The sequence below is a fragment of the Narcine bancroftii genome, chromosome 4, assembly GCF_036971445.1.
Source record: "Narcine bancroftii isolate sNarBan1 chromosome 4, sNarBan1.hap1, whole genome shotgun sequence".
In the NCBI taxonomy this organism is placed as follows: Eukaryota; Metazoa; Chordata; class Chondrichthyes; order Torpediniformes; family Narcinidae; genus Narcine; species Narcine bancroftii.
Genome location: NC_091472.1, coordinates 276,928,408 through 276,947,227, shown reverse-complemented (window position 1 = coordinate 276,947,227; position 18,820 = coordinate 276,928,408). Strand labels below are relative to the sequence as shown.

The 18,820-nt window shown below is 35.9% G+C and overlaps 1 protein-coding gene across 14 annotated transcripts in view; it reads right to left on the bottom strand.

The window, feature by feature from the left end:
- LOC138761991 (low-density lipoprotein receptor-related protein 1-like) overlaps positions 1-18,820 on the bottom strand; it is a 1,165,126-nt gene that overhangs the window by 12,047 nt on the left and 1,134,259 nt on the right. For 8 of the 14 annotated variants that reach the window (XM_069935089.1, XM_069935091.1, XM_069935092.1 and 5 more), the window contains one exon: positions 15,469-15,573. The exons of 2 other annotated variants lie outside the window; for them this stretch is intronic. In XM_069935089.1, the coding sequence (XP_069791190.1) occupies positions 15,469-15,573 (105 nt within the window). Of the gene's footprint in view, positions 1-12,584; positions 12,629-15,468; positions 15,574-18,820 lie in introns of those variants that run through there. 4 more of the 14 variants (XM_069935097.1, XM_069935098.1, XM_069935099.1 and 1 more) reach the window with 2 other exon arrangements.

Below are 18,820 nucleotides of genomic sequence, written 5' to 3'. Positions count from 1 at the left end.
GAAGACACCTGACAACATTCCTTATGGTAGGCTGATCAGGAAGATAAAAATGCACAGGTGCATTGATAGTTTAGATCCAAATTGGCTGTCCCATAGAAGATAGAGTTTATGCGGCTAGAGGTGTGTGACCAGTGGTATTTTGCAGGGATCTGTGTTGGCATCCTTGTTGTCATTTATATATACTCACAAATGATGGATGAAGAAGTAAGTGGTGGGTTAGTAAGTTTGCAGATGGTGGAGTTGTGGACAGTATAGAGGGCTATCAAAGAATGGATCAAGATATAGACCAGTTATAAATAAGTGGCAGATAGATTAACAAAGACAAATGCGAGGTGTTGCATTTTAAGAGGTCAAATGTAAGGGATGTATTACAGTGAATGGGAGGACATTTTTAACAGTATTGATGTGTAAGGGGATCTGGGAATCAAGGCCCATTTGTCCTTGAGAATGGTTATGCAAAAAGATAAGGTTATAAAGAAGATATAATGCATACATACCTTCACAGGTTGAGGCATTGACTATGAAAGTGAATAAGTCATGATGCATTTAAATAAAACATTGGTATGTGAGTGGAAAAAAGGGTTGAGAACCACTGGGTTAGATAATTATTTTGCCAGTTACTTGAGGCTGATGGTTGCTTGAATTCCAGATACAGGGGTTTTACTGTAGTCATATTTGCAAGTAAAATCCAGATTCTCTAAAATTCCTCAAGATTATTTTTACCTTGAAGATATGTAAAGGGCAGCAAAAAAAACCCTAAAGGTGTAGAATATTTTGTTCATATCCTCTTGCTCCTTTAAAACCCATCAAAACCAAAACAGTGAATATCATCATTGTTTCATTTAATAGTTTCCAATTTCACATGAATGAAAGACCTTGCATTTACTTCTTTAGTGCTTTTATGATCTATTTACATCCCAAAGCATTTTATTCAAAATCCAAATACTAATTGAAGTTATGAAGAAGGAAAATAACAGCTTTTTTTCCACACAATTAGTTCCCACAAGGAAGAACTTTGAAGATAATAGGCAAGGCATTTCTTCTTGTTATGCAACACTCTATCACGCGGCATGAAAGAATTAAATGCAAAACACAATTGTGTACTTAATACCCAGGCAATACAGAGCTGAGGACTTCTGGATCTTCTATACATATAGAGAATTGAAACTCACATTGATGTTAGTTTTTTTTTAGTTTTTAATTTTTTTAAATTTTTCACACCATAAACCACACTGACCAAGATACATACATTTTCCTTTCCAAATATATACAGTGTCATTTTCTCCCCCCCTCCCTCCTCCCATCCCACCCTCCCTACCTCCCCCCCCCATTCATTTAAAGTACAAAATCTAAGACACATTAAACCAGTCAAACAATGTTGTCATTCAATAAAAATAAACAAGAAATTCCACTGAGTCAGTTCTTTTCATTTCCTTCTCCTTTCATTAATTTAGGTGGTAGATGTCCCCGGTAGGTTTTCTCTATTGTGTTTCATGTATGGCTCCCATATTTGTTCAAATATTTCAATATTATTTCTTAAATTATATGTTATTTTTTCTAATGGAATACATTTATTCATTTCTACATACTATTGTTGTATTCTCAAATTATCTTCCAATTTCCAGGTTGACATAATACATTTTTTTGCTTCGGCTAGAGCTATCTTAACAAATCTTTTTTGTGCACCATCCAAATCAAGTCCAAATTCTTTATTTTTTATGTTACTTAGGAGGAAGATCTCTGGGTTTTTTGGTATATTGTTTTCTGTAATTTTATTTAATATCTGGTTTAGATCTTCCCAAAATTTTTCTACTTTTTCACATGTCCAGATTACATGAATTTTTGTTCCCATTTCTTTTTTACAATGAAAACATCTGTCAGATACTGTTGGGTCCCATTTATTTAACTTTTGAGGTGTCATGTATAGCCTGTGTATCCAGTTATATTGTATCATATGTAACCTGTTATTTACTGTATTGCTCATCGTTCCAGAGCATAACTTCTCCCATGTTTCCTTCTTTATCTTTATATTTAAATCTTGTTCCCATTTTTGTTTAGTTTTACCATTTGTTTCCTCATTCTCCTTTTCTTGCAGTTTAATATACATATTTGTTATAAATCTTTTGATTGTCATTGTATCTGTAATCACATATTCAAAGTTACTTCCCTCTGGTAACCTCAGATTACTTCCTAATTTGTCCTTCAAGTAGGATCTCAATTGGTAATATGCCAACACTGTATCTTGAGTTATATTATATTTATCCTTCATTTGTTCAGAGGATAATAATCTATTTCCTGAAAAACAATTTTCTATTCTTTTGATCCCTTTTTTCTCCCATTCTCTAAAGGAAAGGTTATCTATTGTAAAAGGGAGTAACTGATTTTGCGTCATTATTAGTTTTGGTAATTGGTAATTTGTTTTATTCCTTTCTACATGAATCTTCTTCCAAATATTGAGCAGATGATGTAATACTGGAGAACTCCTACGTTGTACCAATTTTTCATCCCATTTATATAATATGTGTTCAGGTATCTTTTCCCCTATTTTATCTAGTTCTAATCTAGTCCAATCTGGCTTTTCCCTTGTTTGATAAAAATCTGACAGGTATCTTAATTGTGCGGCTCTATAATAATTTTTAAAGTTTGGTAATTGTAAGCCTCCTTGTTTATACCATTCTGTTAATTTATCTACTGCTATCCTCGGTTTACCCCCTTTCCATAAAAATTTCCTTATTATTTTCTTTAACTCCTTGAAGAATTTCTCTGTCAAGTGTATTGGCAATGCCTGAAATAGATATAGTATCCTTGGGAAAATGTTCATTTTAATACAGTTTATCCTTCCTATTAGTGTTAGTGGTAAATCTTTCCAATGCTCTAAATCGCCCTGTAATTTTTTCATTAGTGGATAATAATTGAGTTTATATAGATGGCCGAGATTTTTATTTATTTGTATACCTAGGTATCTTATTGCTTGCATTTGCCATCTGAATGGTGATTCCTTCTTAAATTTTGAGAAATCCGCATTATTCATTGGCATTGCTTCACTTTTATTTATGTTAATCTTGTAACCCGACACTTCTCCATATTCCTTCAATTTCTTATATAATTCTTTTATTGATAGTTCTGGTTCTGTTAAGTATACTATAACATCATCCGCAAATAGACTGATTTTATATTCCTTATCTTTTATTTTTATCCCTTTTATATTATTTTCTGTTCTTATCAATTCCGCTAGTGGTTCTATAGCTAACGCGAACAATAAGGGTGATAGTGGGCATCCCTTCCTTGTTGATCTGCTTAAATTAAATTGCTTTGATATATATCCATTTACTGTCACTTTCGCCAATGGCCCCTTATATAATGCTTTAATCCAATGAATATACTTCTCTGGTAAACTGAATTTTTGCAATACTTTGAATAAATAATTCCATTCTACTCTGTCAAAGGCCTTCTCTGCGCCTAAAGCAACTGCTACTGTTGGTGCTTTACTTCCTTCTACTGCATGAATTAAGTTAATAAATTTACAAATATTGTCTGTTGTCCGTCTTTTTTTAATAAATCCAGTTTGGTCTAGATTTACCATTTTAGGTACATAATCTGCTAATCTGTTTGCTAATAGTTTAGCTATTATCTTATAATCTGTGTTAAGTAATGATATTGGTCTATATGACGCTGGTGCGAGTGGATCTTTCCCTTGCTTTGGTATTACTGTAATTATTGCTGTTTTACATGAATCTGGTAAGCTTTGTGTTTTGTCAATCTGGTTGATTACTTCCAGGAGGGGAGGAATTAATAAATATTTAAATGTTTTATAGAATTCTATTGGGAATCCATCCTCTCCTGGTGTTTTATTATTTGGAAGTTTTTTTATTATCTCTTGTATTTCTACTATTTCAAATGGTTCTGTTAATTTATTTTGTTCCTCTATTTGTAATTTTGGTAGTTCAATTTTAGTTAGAAATTCATCTACTTTGCCTTCTTTCCCTTCGTTTTCAGTTTGGTATAATTGTTCATAGAATTCTCTAAAGTTTTCATTAATCTCCATTGGATTATATGTGATTATATGTCTTTTTTCCTTGATGCCAATACCATTTTCTTAGCTTGTTCTGTCTTAAGCTGCCATGCTAGAATTTTATGCGTTTTTTCCCCTAGTTCATAATATTTCTGTTTTGTCTTCATTATGTTCTTCTCCACCTTATGTGTTTGTAGTGTTTCATATTTTATTTTTTTATCTGCCAATTCTCTTCTTTTAGTTGTATCTTCCTTCATTGCTAATTTTTTTTCTATATTTACTATTTCCCTTTCCAACTGTTCTGTTTCCTGATTGTAGTCCTTCTTCATCTTGGTTACATAACTTATTATTTGCCCTCTAATGAACGCTTTCATTGCATCCCATAGTATAAACTTATCTTTCACTGATTCTGTATTTTTTTCAAAGTACATTTTAATTTGTCTTTCAATGAATTCTCTAAAATCCTGCCTTTTAAGTAGCATGGAGTTTAATCTCCATCTATACATTCTTGGAGGGATGTCCTCTAACTCTATTGTCAATATCAAGGGTGAATGGTCCGATAATATTCTAGCTTTATATTCTGTTTTTCTTACTCTATCTTGCATACGAGCTGATAACAGAAATAGGTCTATTCTTGAGTATGTTTTATGTCTACCCGAATAATATGAATATTCCTTTTCCTTTGGGTGTTGTTTCCTCCATATATCCAAAAGTTGCATTTCTTGCATCGATTTAATTATAAATTTGGTTACTTTGTTCTTTCTGTTAATTTTTTTTCCCAGTTTTGTCCATATTTGAATCCAAATTAAGATTGAAATCCCCTCCTATTAATATGTTCCCTTGCGTATCTGCTATCTTCAAAAAAATATCTTGCATAAACTTTTGATCTTCTTCGTTAGGTGAATATACATTGAGTAGATTCCAAAACTCCGAATATATCTTACATTTTATCATTACATATCTCCCTGCTGGATTTATTATTTCCTCTTCTATTTTAATTGGTATATTTTTACTGATTAATATAGCTACTCCTCTTGCTTTTGAATTATACGACGCTGCTGTTACATGTCCTACCCAATCTCTCTTTAATTTCTTGTGTTCCAATTCAGTTAAATGTGTTTCTTGCACAAATGCTATATCAATTTTTTTCTTTTTTCAGTAAATTTAGCAGTTTCTTCCTTTTGATTTGGTTATGTATTCCGTTAATATTTAAAGTCATATAGTTCAACGTAGCCATTTCATACTTTGTTTATCTTCCCTTTCCGTTTCTCCATCATCACTTTTCCTTCTTATCCATTTCTGCTTTCTTGTTTTGAACACTTTATAAGACGACATTTCTAAAACATCAAACATTTTCCTTATTTTCCTACTTAAAACTTCTTTAACCCCATTCTCCCTCCCCCTCCTGAGTTGCCCTTTAACCCTTGCTGGGCAACCACATCTCCCCTCTCCATTTGGATTTGTGAATTCACTCGCAAGCGTCAACTGATTTTGCAGTGACCGTATCTCCTCCCCACCCAGCCCCCCCCCGGAAAAGATTTCAATTTTCATATATAACAAAGGTCACTCTTTTAATTCCCTCCTTATTCCCTCTATTCCCTTTCATTCCCTTATTAATTCTTATCTATACTCTATATATTTTCCTCTAAATACGGATACACTCATGTATACACACATATACATACACACCTATATATATATATATATATATATATATATGTACCCATATACACACATACATATAGTTCATGGTCATTTTTACTCTCATTACATGTCTTCATCTCTCTGCTTGTTTTGTAGTTGTTCTGCAAATTTTTGTGCTTCCTCTGGATCCAAGAATAGTCTGTTTTGTTGCCCTGGAATAACTATTTTAAGTACCACTGGTTACTTTAACATAAATATATATCCTTTTTTCCATAAGATCGTTTTTGCTGTATTGAACTCCTTCCTCTTCTTCAGGAGTTCAAAACTTATGTCTGGATAGAAATACATTTTTTGACAGTGGCTTTTTGTCTTCTCTTATTTTCTTCATTGCTTTCTCCATTATATTTTCTCTTGTTGTATATATTAAAAATTTTAATAAAATGGATCTTGGTTTTTGCTGCGGTTGTGGTTTCGGGACTAATGTTCTATGTGCCCTCTCTATTTCCATTTCTTCCTGTAATTCTGGTCTTCCTAGGATCCTGGGGATCCAATCTTTTATAAATTCTCTCATATTCTTGCCTTTTTCATCTTCCTTAAGGCCCACTATCTTTATATTATTTCTTCTATTATAGTTTTCCATTATATCTATCTTCTGAGCTAACAGCTCATGTGCCTCTTTAACTTTTTTATTAGATTCTTCTGATTTCTCTTTTAAGTCCTCTACTTCCATTTCTACAATTATTTATCGTTCTTCCACATTTTCCACTCTTTTTCCTATCTCTGATATGACCATTTCTATTTTATTCATTTTTTCTTCTGCATTCTTAATTCTTCTTTTTATCTCATTAAATTCTTGTAATTGCCATTCTTTCACTGATTCCATATATTCTTTAAAAAAAAATATATCCATTGTCTTGCCTTTCTCTTCTTCTTCCATTTCTTTCTGTTCTTCTTCTTCTTCTTCTTCCTCTGGGTTAACCATCTGTTGTTTCCTTGTTTTCTTTTTACCCTCTTCTTTCTTGTTGTCGTTATTTTCCATGCTCTGCACCTGCTGCTGTGTTGCAGGTGTCTCTCTCAGCTGTGGAGATCGACTCCGCAGCTGTTCCCCCCTCCCGTCAGTGTGTTTTTTTTCATGTGCATTGCGCACTTTTACTCGGCTCTGTGAGCCATTTTTGTAGTCCCGAGCCCGGGACTTCCACTGACCTGAGGGAGCGGGCTTCTCTCTCCGCGGCGGGCCTCCTCGGACAGGTAAGGCCTTCACCTTCTTCTTCCGACTTTTTTTCATCTTCTCTTCTTCCCGTTGTTTTCGACTTTTCTCTCTTCGCTGCCATTTTCTTCTCACCTTTATTTTTACTTTGTTTTAATTTTTACTCTTGTACCTTTGTGTTTTGTGCGTTTTTTTTCAACTTTTCCGGAGAGGGCTGGAATTCCCTGACCGGCCACTACTTCATCACGTGACTCCCCTCCCACATTGATGTTAGTTGAAGGAGTACTGATCTGCTTCCAAGGAATTGAGTTGGCAGTGGCAGTAGGGCCCCTGCTGATTTTTCCAAGTATTCCTGTATGCCCTTGCCCATTCTAAACTGTGGTTTAATTTATGCCACTCACAACTAAATTGAAAACCAATATTGTTCCTGTGGTTTTTTGATAAGTTTAAAGCTTAATCTGTGATGAGCTGGAAGTTTCTCAAAATTAATAAAACAACTGCAGAAACATTGGATAATTCCTAAAAACAGCCAAGGGATCACATTGTTAATTTCTGTAGATTGAAATACTGGCAGGATATCAACTTCATGCTGTCTGTAAATTATCAGCAATGAAAGAGCTGGAAAAATATATTACTTGATGGTACATGATAGGCTCATATGTTCTTTGGTAATGGCAGGCACAAGAAATATCTGAAGCTGAAATCTGGGGTTAAAAAGAAAAAAAAGAAACTGCTGGAGGAACTCAGCAGGTCAAGCAATCCTGAAGATGGCGATGGGATGGAGGAACTGTCGACAATTTGGGTCAAGGATTTGAATCACAACCAAAAGTGGAGAAGAAGAATAACCATGTGATGACAATTCCTACTAAATTCAACAAGTCATAACTCAATTAATACCCTTGTATGCCTTTCGTTCAAATAGCAGGTGAGAAGGTTATGGGCTGAGAGCTAGAAAATAGCATTAGTAAAGATAGGACATGTAGATGGACATGGAGGACTGAAATATCTGATTCATTGCAGTAATATTCTATGACTCAGATTCAATCTTGTCATGGGCTGCTACCATTAGAAAAGATTTCTATATGCCACAAGACTCACATGTCAGGTTCCGGAACAACTGCTATCCCTCCACCATCATTTCCTCAACAACTCAATCAGGGGCTCACTTAAGGATTTCTACTCTTGCACTTCATTAATTTCTTCTCTCTGCATTACACAGTTTACACTTCTTTATTTGATTACATGGTCATTCAGGGTTGTATGGGATGTATATACTCTGAAAATAAATCTGAACTTTAAACTTTGATGTTTTGAACTTTTAAATGTATCTGCAAATGTAGATTGGTGAGGACAAATTCAAATAGGTTTCTCTCAACTCCTGGTTAGCTTACTGCCTGCCACTGGGTCTTTCTGACAATTGTTTCTCTCAGAATTCAACTAGTTCAATTAATGCTGGTGTCAATGCTTGGCGATAGAAATTGGTCCACAAAACAGAGGACATGTTGTGCCCAAATGACTCTCATGACTTCCTGCAAGTGTTGTTCAATGCAGAATGGCTTTGCTGATCCCCTTTTTTCAGGATTCCTTTTACCTGCCACTTTATTCCCTTTGCCTCCAACATCATATCCTGCCCAAGATAAATTCAATCACTAAGCATCTTCTTTCTAAATATGTTGTAGCTCTATGGATTAAATAATGGGTGCAACAATTTCAGAGAGCCTTTTTGTCTCTTCAAAATGTTACTGTAGCTTTCCTTTCTTATTTGGTTCATTTTTATGTTCTGTCTCTGCCTTTTTTGAAGAAAAAAATAATTTCTACTAATATAACTTCAGTCTGCACCCTAACAGTCATTCTCTCTATCTTCCACCTCTCTGGAACTTTAAAAAAACATGTTTGAATGTTTCTTGCCAATTCTGAAGAGGGATGAGGGAATCTTGACTTTAAACATCCATGTAGTGTCTCGCACTAGTTCATGAGACATAACATGGTGTGTGCTTCCAGCATTCTGTAGTTTTCGATGCAAACAAATGTGCTCTATTTCTGAGATGTGAAGCTAAGATCATACCTACCCATTTCATGACTTTGAAAAAATTCATAGTCTCACTGATGAAGAGAATTCTTTTGATCCACTGATGAATATTTATCCCTCAATCAACACCGCCAAAACCACATGAAGTGATCTGTAACCTAAATTCTATTTATGTCACCTTGATAAGCTCATATTGGCTGCTGTGTTTGTTAACTTAACAATTATTGCTGTATTTGAAAAGCAATTCTTGGATAGAGTGTTTGAATAGAGTTTAAATTGTCTTGGGGCAGGAAAGTTACTTTATGACTGCAAATTCTTTTTCTTTAAAGAGCCCTACATGAAAACCAATAATTGCAAAGAGGATCGCAAAGTTTAAACTGGAATGGTGAAAGCCCCAAGCACACAGAAATAGCATAAAATAACAAAAGAGAAAAAATAAATTGCAACCAACTTGTAATTTAGAAAGCACTGGGAGTGAGTTCCAACATGTACAAAATGTTAAGATAAAAGCCAAAAAATACATAACAATCCTTTGCTGTGTAAATGATACCATGAGCATTTTAAATCCAAAAATGCATTTAATTTGAAAATTGAAGTCTCTCCTATCCATGGGTAAAATATTTTCATTTGGCATTATCTCAGAGACAGTTCCAAATTCAATTAAAATCTTTGTTTGTGAGTATTTTCTATATATTATCAAATCATAGAAACTAGAACCTTGGCAGAAGATACAAGAGGCATTTGAGGATTCCACCTCAAGGGAAATTATAAAATGGTGAGAATTGAATAAATCATTGTTTTCAGGAGGGAATTGGAAATGTTTATGCCAACAGTCAGATTATAGGAGGCAGCACCGGAGCATTTAGTTTCTTGTACAATTGCCACCATTTAATTAGATGATGGCAAATCTGACTGCAACTTCAAATCTGTATCCCATCTACCTCACTAGCCTTTTGTCTCCTTACTTGTCAAGTCCGATCTACCACTGCCTTAAAAGAAAGGGAGACTCATGAAATTCTGAAAGAAAAAAAAATGCCTCAACTGTCAAAACTGGATGAATTCTAATTTTTAAACTGTAGCTCTTTGTTCCAGATTCTCTCTCTCTCTCGAGGGGAAATACTCTCCATTTCCACACTGTCAGATCCTTGGAGGATTTGGTACTTTGTTCAAGTCTCTTCTCACTCAACCAAACTGCAACAAATCCATTCATTCCTCATAAGTCAATCTGTCCATTTCAGATATCAGTCCAGTAAACATTCTTTGAACTGTTGCTCACACATTGACATTCATTCTCAAGTAAGGAGATCAATACAGTATTCAGTTTGATTGAGTCTCACCAATGCCTTCCTTAAATAAAGCATACCCTCCCTAGTTTTGCTTTCAATTTTTATCACGATAAATGATAACATCCAATTGGCTTTCCAAAATAATCGTAGTACTTGCCTACCAGGATCATACACTAGATCCTGATTCATCTACATATCAAAGTTTGGCAATGTTTCATATTTAGATACAGTAAAACTCCTGTTATCTGACCACAATGTGGATTGGTAGATGCCGGAAAAGCAAGTTTTCTGGTTGCTTGAAACTCCCTCTTACAATGCCCAACTGATACACTTGGATTAAGAATAAACAGTTTAAAAGACAAAAAGTACTATACTGTATATACTCTGAACAAACTTCACTTACATGAATATATCAGCCTTAAAGCATTTTACTTTATTTTCAGCCACATTCTTTGATAGCATTTAATTGTTGCTGCATCTGCTGGTTCCTACCCCTTCCACGAAAAATGAACAATAACATTATAATTAACTCACCCTCCCCCCAAATTTATAAATAAACCCTTATACTTAATGATATTCTAATAAAGATTAAAAACTCTTACTAAGCAGGGATAAAGAGATACTTGAATAGAGTCACCCCAAAGATGAGTGGCCTTAATCAGCTTTTCATCCTGGGTGACACCATCTTACTCAAACACAACTTTATTCAAACAGCAGCTATGAGCAAAGCACGACCAAGGCACTTCGCTGGCTGAATATTTGCTCTCATCTTCACCAAACGTGTTCGTTACTTCAGAAAATTTTACAATTTTAAAACTTTTATTTAATTTTTATTTATTCTATTTATCTGTTTTAGTATTTATTTATTTTCCTTGATTTCTTTTGCTGGTTGTTTGAAGTTGCTCGATGTTTGAATTCCAGAGAAAAGGGGTTTTACTGTAATCTGTTTTTCTCTGCAAAATGTGACTGACTCTAGGGACAAGAAAGTAAATCTATGACTGCAAATTCTTTTTTTTTAAACACCACCACACTAAAACCAATAAGTGCAAAGAGAATTGCAAAGTATAAACTGAATGGACAAGTAAGCTATATAGTTCAAGGGCAATAAATGCAGGCACTCTCAGGGACACCAATACCTCGAAAACTTAAACAATATATCCCAGAGCTCTGAAAGGAAAGGAGAGTGAGGCTAAAATGAAGAAGAACAGAATTGCAAGGATACATTACCTCTTTCTGAATTATGACATCCATGATTTTATGATAAAATAATATATTCAGTTCTAATCAAATCAATGGATATTTTGTACAGATTTAGAATACTCTTAATATATCAACTCGAAAGCTATTGGCAGATCATGTTGCAGGTAGTCGAGAAAATGACAGAGAAGCAGTCAATGCAGCGATTGAGACTGGGATTCGAATCCCGCATTGTCTGTAAAGAGTTTGTACGTTCTCCCCGTGTCTGCATGGATTTTCCCCATGGGCTTTGGTTTCTTCCCACCATTCAAAAAAGTACTGGGGGTTGTATTGGGTGTAATTGGGCAGCTTGGGCCAAAAGGGCCTGTTACTGTTTTGTATGTCTAAATTTAAAAAAAAGAAAACAAACATAACTCATCATTACAAATTGAAAACCCAACACAAATTCTAAAGAATTCAAATGATGTGTTGTTCTCATATTTTCTCTTCAAATCCTCTTTAAATAGTTTCATGTTTCTATTTCTCTGCTATTCCTTACAAATCATAAATATTGGCATAAACCATTCAGTTTCAAAACTTTGTTCAATTATTCTTTTTGCATTTGAATTATCATCTACTTTAATTCATTCTTCAAAAAACATCTATTGTAAATGGCTTTATCCACAATTAATTGGCTGCACTAAAACTCCCGGAAGGATTTTTGAACTCCACGGGGATAAGGTTTGAATGAACAGGCAAGCAAGTGAAGTTTGGGTTACTTCAGGTCAATCATAATCTTCTGAAAGGCGGAGAAAGTCAATGGGCAAAATAACTTATTCTTGGTCTTATTTCTTATTAAAAGGTATCAAAGCCAGTTCCACTGATTGCAACAGCTGAATGATGTATCAGAACAATTAAATTAATTCTGCTCATCTCCACTCAAAGCACCAGCACCACTCAGCCACTGCTTGTCAATGAAGATAAGCTCCCACTGTGTTGTGAATGATGGAATTGCATTTAATTTATCTTGCTGTTACAATATGTAACATTTACTTCAGAAGAAATACTGCACTGCAAATCCTCAAGGAAGGATTTCAGATTGAAACTGAAAGAAATAACCATACAAGCAGTGCTCTTTTTTTCCCCCATAAGCAGACTTGGCCCTAAATCGAGGGGAAGAAACAAATCGAATGGAAAGCTGGATGTACATCTCAAAGCTTTTATATCTACCTTTGTTTCTTGTTTGTGGTTGATGCAATGGCTTCCATTCTGAGCTGAAAATATCACCAACAATCATAATTTATTACACCATTAAATCCACTGTAAGCAGCTCCATTACAAAAAGGGAGCACTGAACTATTGGGCTTATGCTTTATAGTTATGAAAATCATTTGGTTATAGCCTTGTGGCTCATTCTTTTCTATTATTTATTGTACATTTTACTGTCATTCCCATTGGAAAGGGTCATTTATTTTTCACTGACAACTGGATTAGCATTTAATTCCTTTACTTCTGTCACTCTGCATGAATGATGTGCTAAAATTATAGAAAAGAGACACGGACTTTGAATTACAGTTCCAGTTTGCAACAAGGAGAGTGTTAACTATTAAAAGATAAAATGGCAATAGAGGCATTGAAGTTTCATCAAGAACATACTGTCTAGTTTAAACAAATTGCATTTTTAATTGTTTTAATGTACAACATGACAAAACTATTCAAATTCCAATCATGTCATTTGTATCATAAAAAATAGAATTCTTGTGTGTTGGAACTATTTTGTCTTTCATGAATAAGTTCAATTGAACCAATTTCAAGAACTGGAGTACAATATGCAGCCATGATTAAAAATGCGCAGAGCAGTTGATAAATTTTTATGTTGTCACTGTATCTGGATTTCTAGAATGGCCTATGATTGTAGAGTTAAACAAAAAAGTCTGCTGATGCTGGGACAAACACAGGTTATGCAGCATCCATAGGAAGTAAAGAGTGAGACCTAAAATGTTGAATGGCTCCTGAGTTTCTCCAGCACATTTCTGTGGTTAGAGACACTTAGATAACCCAAGCTAAGTCTTTGAGACATTGGGAGCTTCTGTCTTGGCCCAAGAAGGGACTTGGCATAGACTGTGAAAAATTCACATATTAAATATAGAGTAATACTTAGCAGCTTTAAAGGTGGATAAATCATCAGGATGAGACAGAATTCATCTTAGGCTGCTGTGAGTCACTAGGGCAGAGATTACTGGGGTCTGGCTGAGATTTTTATCAATCTTCCCTGGACACAAGTGAGGTTCCAGACAACCATGGAACCCCTTTGCAAGAAAGGGTGTGGTAAAATGCCTCATAACTATAAACCTATCAGCCTAACATCAGTGGTCAGGAAAATTCTGAGCAAGAGGATTAATGATATTTTGGAAAGGCAGGGATTATTCAGAGACAACCAACATGACTTTGTCAAGGGTAAGTCTTGTCTGCCCGATTTAGTTGAATTCTTTGAAGAAGTAACATTTATCGATGAGGGAAGGGCAGTACACAACATGATTTATATGGCCTTCAATAAAACCTTTGACAAGTTCACATGTGTGACACTGGTCCAAATTTGTAATAAACATGAATAATTTGGATGTGGATGTGTGAGACAAGAATGGTTAGTTTGTAGATGGCATGAAGATTGATGGAGTTGTTGATAGAGTGGGAAGTAGGCTGAAACTGCAGAGCGTTATTGAAGTTTTGGTGAAATTATCCGAAAATGGCAACTTGAGTTTAATGCAGACAAATGTGAGATGATGCATTTTGAGATTGCGATTGAGGCAAGGACATATACCATATATGACAGGGTCTTAGGAAGTACACAGGAACAGAGGGACCTCAAATACATGTCCATAGGTTCGTGCAGGTGGAAATACAGGAATGTAATGTAGTTATGAAGGCAGATAGGATACTGGTATTCATTAGTTGGGAAATTTAATACAGAAGTACTGAGATTGCATTCCAGTGTTTTAAAACAGCAGTCAAACCTCAGCCATATCGTGGGAAGAAGCATGCTGGAGATGCATAAGGGTTTCACGAGGATATTGCCTGGGATCAGTCAGTTCGGATATGAAGAGAGACTGGAGAAACTAGGTCTTTTCTCCCTGGAGCAGAGGAGTTTTAGAGAAGTGGGGGGGGGGGGGGGGAGGGGTCATGATTTGGATATACAATATTATTACATATTTAGATGGGTAAAGTGCAGGAAATTATTTCCATATGAGAAGCAGATAAAACTGGAGGACATAGGTGGAAAGGGGGAAAAGTCCAAAGAGGATATGAGGGGGAAGTTCGAGTGAGGGAGAGTATGTGTTTGAGAGAGTAATTGAAGCAGGGTCACTGACAAGATTTGAGAAATGTCCAGATGACCAAGTGCTGGGTTATGGGTTTAATATAGAAGGGTGCTCATAGGATGTATAGGATACTGTCGCTGTTTTGGGCTGAATAACCTGTTTCCATTCCATAAGATTCTATGCCTCTATCAAATCCAAGAAGAACTGTCAACTGAGGAAGGACATTGGGGTTGTGGTCTGTTGTAAAGAAGAAGAAGTGGAATTTAAAACAATACATCCTCAAGTGTTATTGGGGAGATGCGAGACCTTCTGCTCTTCTCTGAGTCAATCATTGTTCTTCACCCAGGAATCTATCCTCACCATGTATGTAAAAACAAGGAAAATTGATGTTATGGAGTCAGTGCCAATACCCTCAGTGGACATATTAAATTATTTATTAGACCATATCCAACAGATTGTGGAAACTCAATCTTGCTGCTAAATCTGGACTGTGGCTCAAATAAAATAGTAAATTTTATTATATGAAACAATTTGCTTCAAAAACACAAGTGGTTATACTCTAAACTAGCTATGTAGAGTTTTGGTCAATTTTGTTTTTTAAGGCAAACTTATGAATGTCGACGAACTGATTTAAAATATCTCCATATTTCATAAAAACCTCCTCTATTGCTCATAATTGTTCCTTGCATTAATTGTTAAATGAATAAAAATTATTCATGAGCACTTTAAACTCTGATATAAAGGTGTTCGGAACAGCTATGACTATTATAGGCGTAAAGTACAGAGTATACACTTACACACATGTGGGCATTTCAGAGAGTGGGCCCAGCAGGCATGTACCACCATTGTAACAGTATCCATCACAAGACAGGCAGCTGGATGCAATTCTTCCATTTGTGCAACTGTAGCAACAAAGCGAGACTAATGTCATTCCAGATTATGCTACAAGAACCCTAATTACAGGCACCTGTAAATATTCATTGGAATGCTCTGTTGCACGAGAAATTGAGATCAAATTTTTTTCCCCATTGGAGTGAACAGTGGTTTCACTATTACGAAAAGTAAATCAATTGCATTAATTTGAATAACCACTTCACTGAATCATTATGTACCAGTTTCAATCGTACTACTAATCATTTTGAGACTTCTTGCTTCAAAGAAGATTTCTTTAAAACAAATTGTTATTGCATTTGCAAGACATTTCAAAAATGAATTTACTACCCTGATTTCAAAGTTTGAACTCATAGAATTTCCACATGATTAAACTGGGCTAAAATGTGGTCTACTTGGGTTGGCAGTTTGGTGGAGAACAAATGCCTGAGTAAGTGCAACAATAATTTTGTGAGGGTTCAGGTGTTCTTCATGAGTCGGCATGAAACAAATTAAAAATATATATTGTCATATGTAGTGAGACATGTAATGTTAGAATGCTAGTGATCTTCCTGACTAATAGAGGGAGTCGGAGACTAGTTTGTGGCAGCTCAGGTGGATTCAAGATGGATGCTTTTACACAGTCTTGTGTACCTTAGCTAAAGTAAAAGTTATTTTAATAGAACCCAGTTTCTTTATTTCAATAAAAGAAACATCACATGGTACCAGGAGTGTGCATTGTACAAGGAGTGTGCATTAATTGTTAGCAGCAAAGAAATGGAAAGTTTGAGGCTCCTGATGTTGTAAATTGGACTGGAAATGTTGACCATGAGTGGAAGTTGCTCAAAAAAAGATTCATGCTGTATTTGCAAGCCAGTGGACTCAATGGATGCTTACTTGTTACTTACCATGGTGGAATGTCAAGCACTAGAGGTATTCAATACATTTGTTTTAGCCGAGGCAAAAAAACAGGGCAAGTTCAACAAGATTATCGAGATGTTTGATGAACACTGTTCACCAAAGAAAAAATGAAATGTTTGAGAAGTGTGTTTCATTCGCACATCCAACTGCAGAGAGAGCTTTGATACTTTTTTAACAGACTATAAATTAAAAGCAAGTAAAAGCAATTATGGATCACTGCAAGATTCAATGATCCGTGATCAAATTGTGCTCAGGATTATTGATAAGAAAGTGAGAGAGAGGTTGCTATGAGAGATAAAGCTTACCTCAGCTGGAGCTGTGAAGATATGCCACGCCAATTAATTAGCTCAGCAACATGCAAAAAAGTTCAGTCAGAGTGCAAAAGTCAGTGAAAATGAAGGCATAGTCATCGCAACAGTGTGCATCCACACACAGACAAAAAATGAGATTGAGGAAACAACAAAAAGATGGAGAGACATTCAATTTCACATGATGTGGTATCAACATGCACCAAAACAAGGCCCAGCCTATGGAAAAGTCTGTAATAAGTGCATAGGGCAGAATCACTATGCAAAGCAATGTTTTTCCAAAGGGAAATAAAACAGAAGTGAAACTGTGCACACTATAGAAAAAGAAACTGCTCTCAGTGATACACTCTTCGGGAGCATGGTAGTGCAGAAAGATTCTAAACCAACACCCAAGTGTGAACAGCGTCAAACAGCACAGGTGGTCTGTGTCATTGCATATGAATGGAACAAATATTCCTTTCAAGTTGGACTCAGGGGTAAAGGTCAATTTGATCTGTGAGCTTGACATCAGGGCAATGAAGAAAAAGCCATGTATCCATGCAAATCCTGTACAGCTCAAAGCCTACAATACAGAGAGCATCACTTCAATATGTACATGTATATTAAAGATGAAAGTTAAAGAGCTGGCTGAAGTCCCAGATGAACTGCTTAGTGACAAAGCATATGAAAACTTAAGCTTTGTCAAGAGGGTGTACCACATTAACAGTGCCAATGCATGAAAGAGCATAGAGGAAATACTGGATCAATTTCCAGACATCTTCAAGGGGTTGGGTGTTCTACCATTCATCGATAGGATACAGTTAAATGAGGATGCACAGCCAGTCATGCATGCCATGTGGTGGGATACAGCGCCACAAAAAGGAAAGCTCATCAGGAACTCCACCAAATGACACGATTTAAGATTTCAGATTTAATGTCAGAGTACATACATGAATTAACATACAAACCTGAGATTCCTTTTTCTTGCAGGCATGGCAGAATTACCACTAATTGGTGGTGCAACAATCAACTGTACACAGTGTAAATGTATACGTTAAAAAAGAAATGTAAACAAACTGACTGTGCAATACAGGGAGAACAAAAAAAAATCAATAAATTGCACAATTAATAGTCCTTAAAAGAATCCCTGATTGAGTTTATCATTGAGGATTCAGAGGGTGACAGGGTAGCAGCTGTTCCTGAACCTGGTGATGCAAGTGTTGTGGGAGCTATACTTCTTTCCTGATGGCAGCAGCGAGAACAGAGCATGTGCTCAGTGATGTGAGTCTTTGATAATTGCTGCTGCTCTCTGACAGCACTATTTCCTGCAGATGTACTCAATAGTGGGGAGAGTTATGCCTGTGATGTCCTGGGCTGTGTCCACTACCTGTTGGAAGGCTTTACACTCAGGGATATTGGTGTTCCTATACCAAACTGTGATATAGCCAGTCAGCACACTTTCTACCACACATCTGTAGAAACTTGCTAGGGTTTCTAAAGTCATACCAAACCTCCTCCAATTCTTAAAGAAGTAGAGTTGCTGATGTGCTTTCTTCATGATGCCATTTGTGTGTTGGGTCCAGTAAAGATCTTCCGAGATAGTGACTCCTAAGAACCTAAATGTATTCATCTGCTCCACCTCTGATTCCCCAATAATCACTGGTCTGTATACCTCTGGCCTTCCTTTCCTGAATTCAACATTCAGCTCCTTAATTTTGGTGGCATTGAGAGTAAGGTTGTTGTTGGTACACCATTCAGCCATGTTTTCATCTCCCTCCTGCCTGCTGACTCATCCCTATCCTTTATACAACCCACGACCGTGGCATCATCAGCAAATTTGTAGTTTGTGTTATTGTCGTACCGAGCTACTCACTCATAGGTGTAAAGTGAGTAGAGCAGTGGGCTAAGAACACAGCCCTGTGGTTCTCTAGTACTGATGAAGATTGTGGTGGAGAAGTTCTTATCAATCTTCACTGATGTGTGGTCTGGAGGTGAGGAAATCCATGATACAGTTACACTGTGGGTGTTAACTCTCAAGTCTTGAAGTTTGCTGAGGGGATGATGGTGTTAA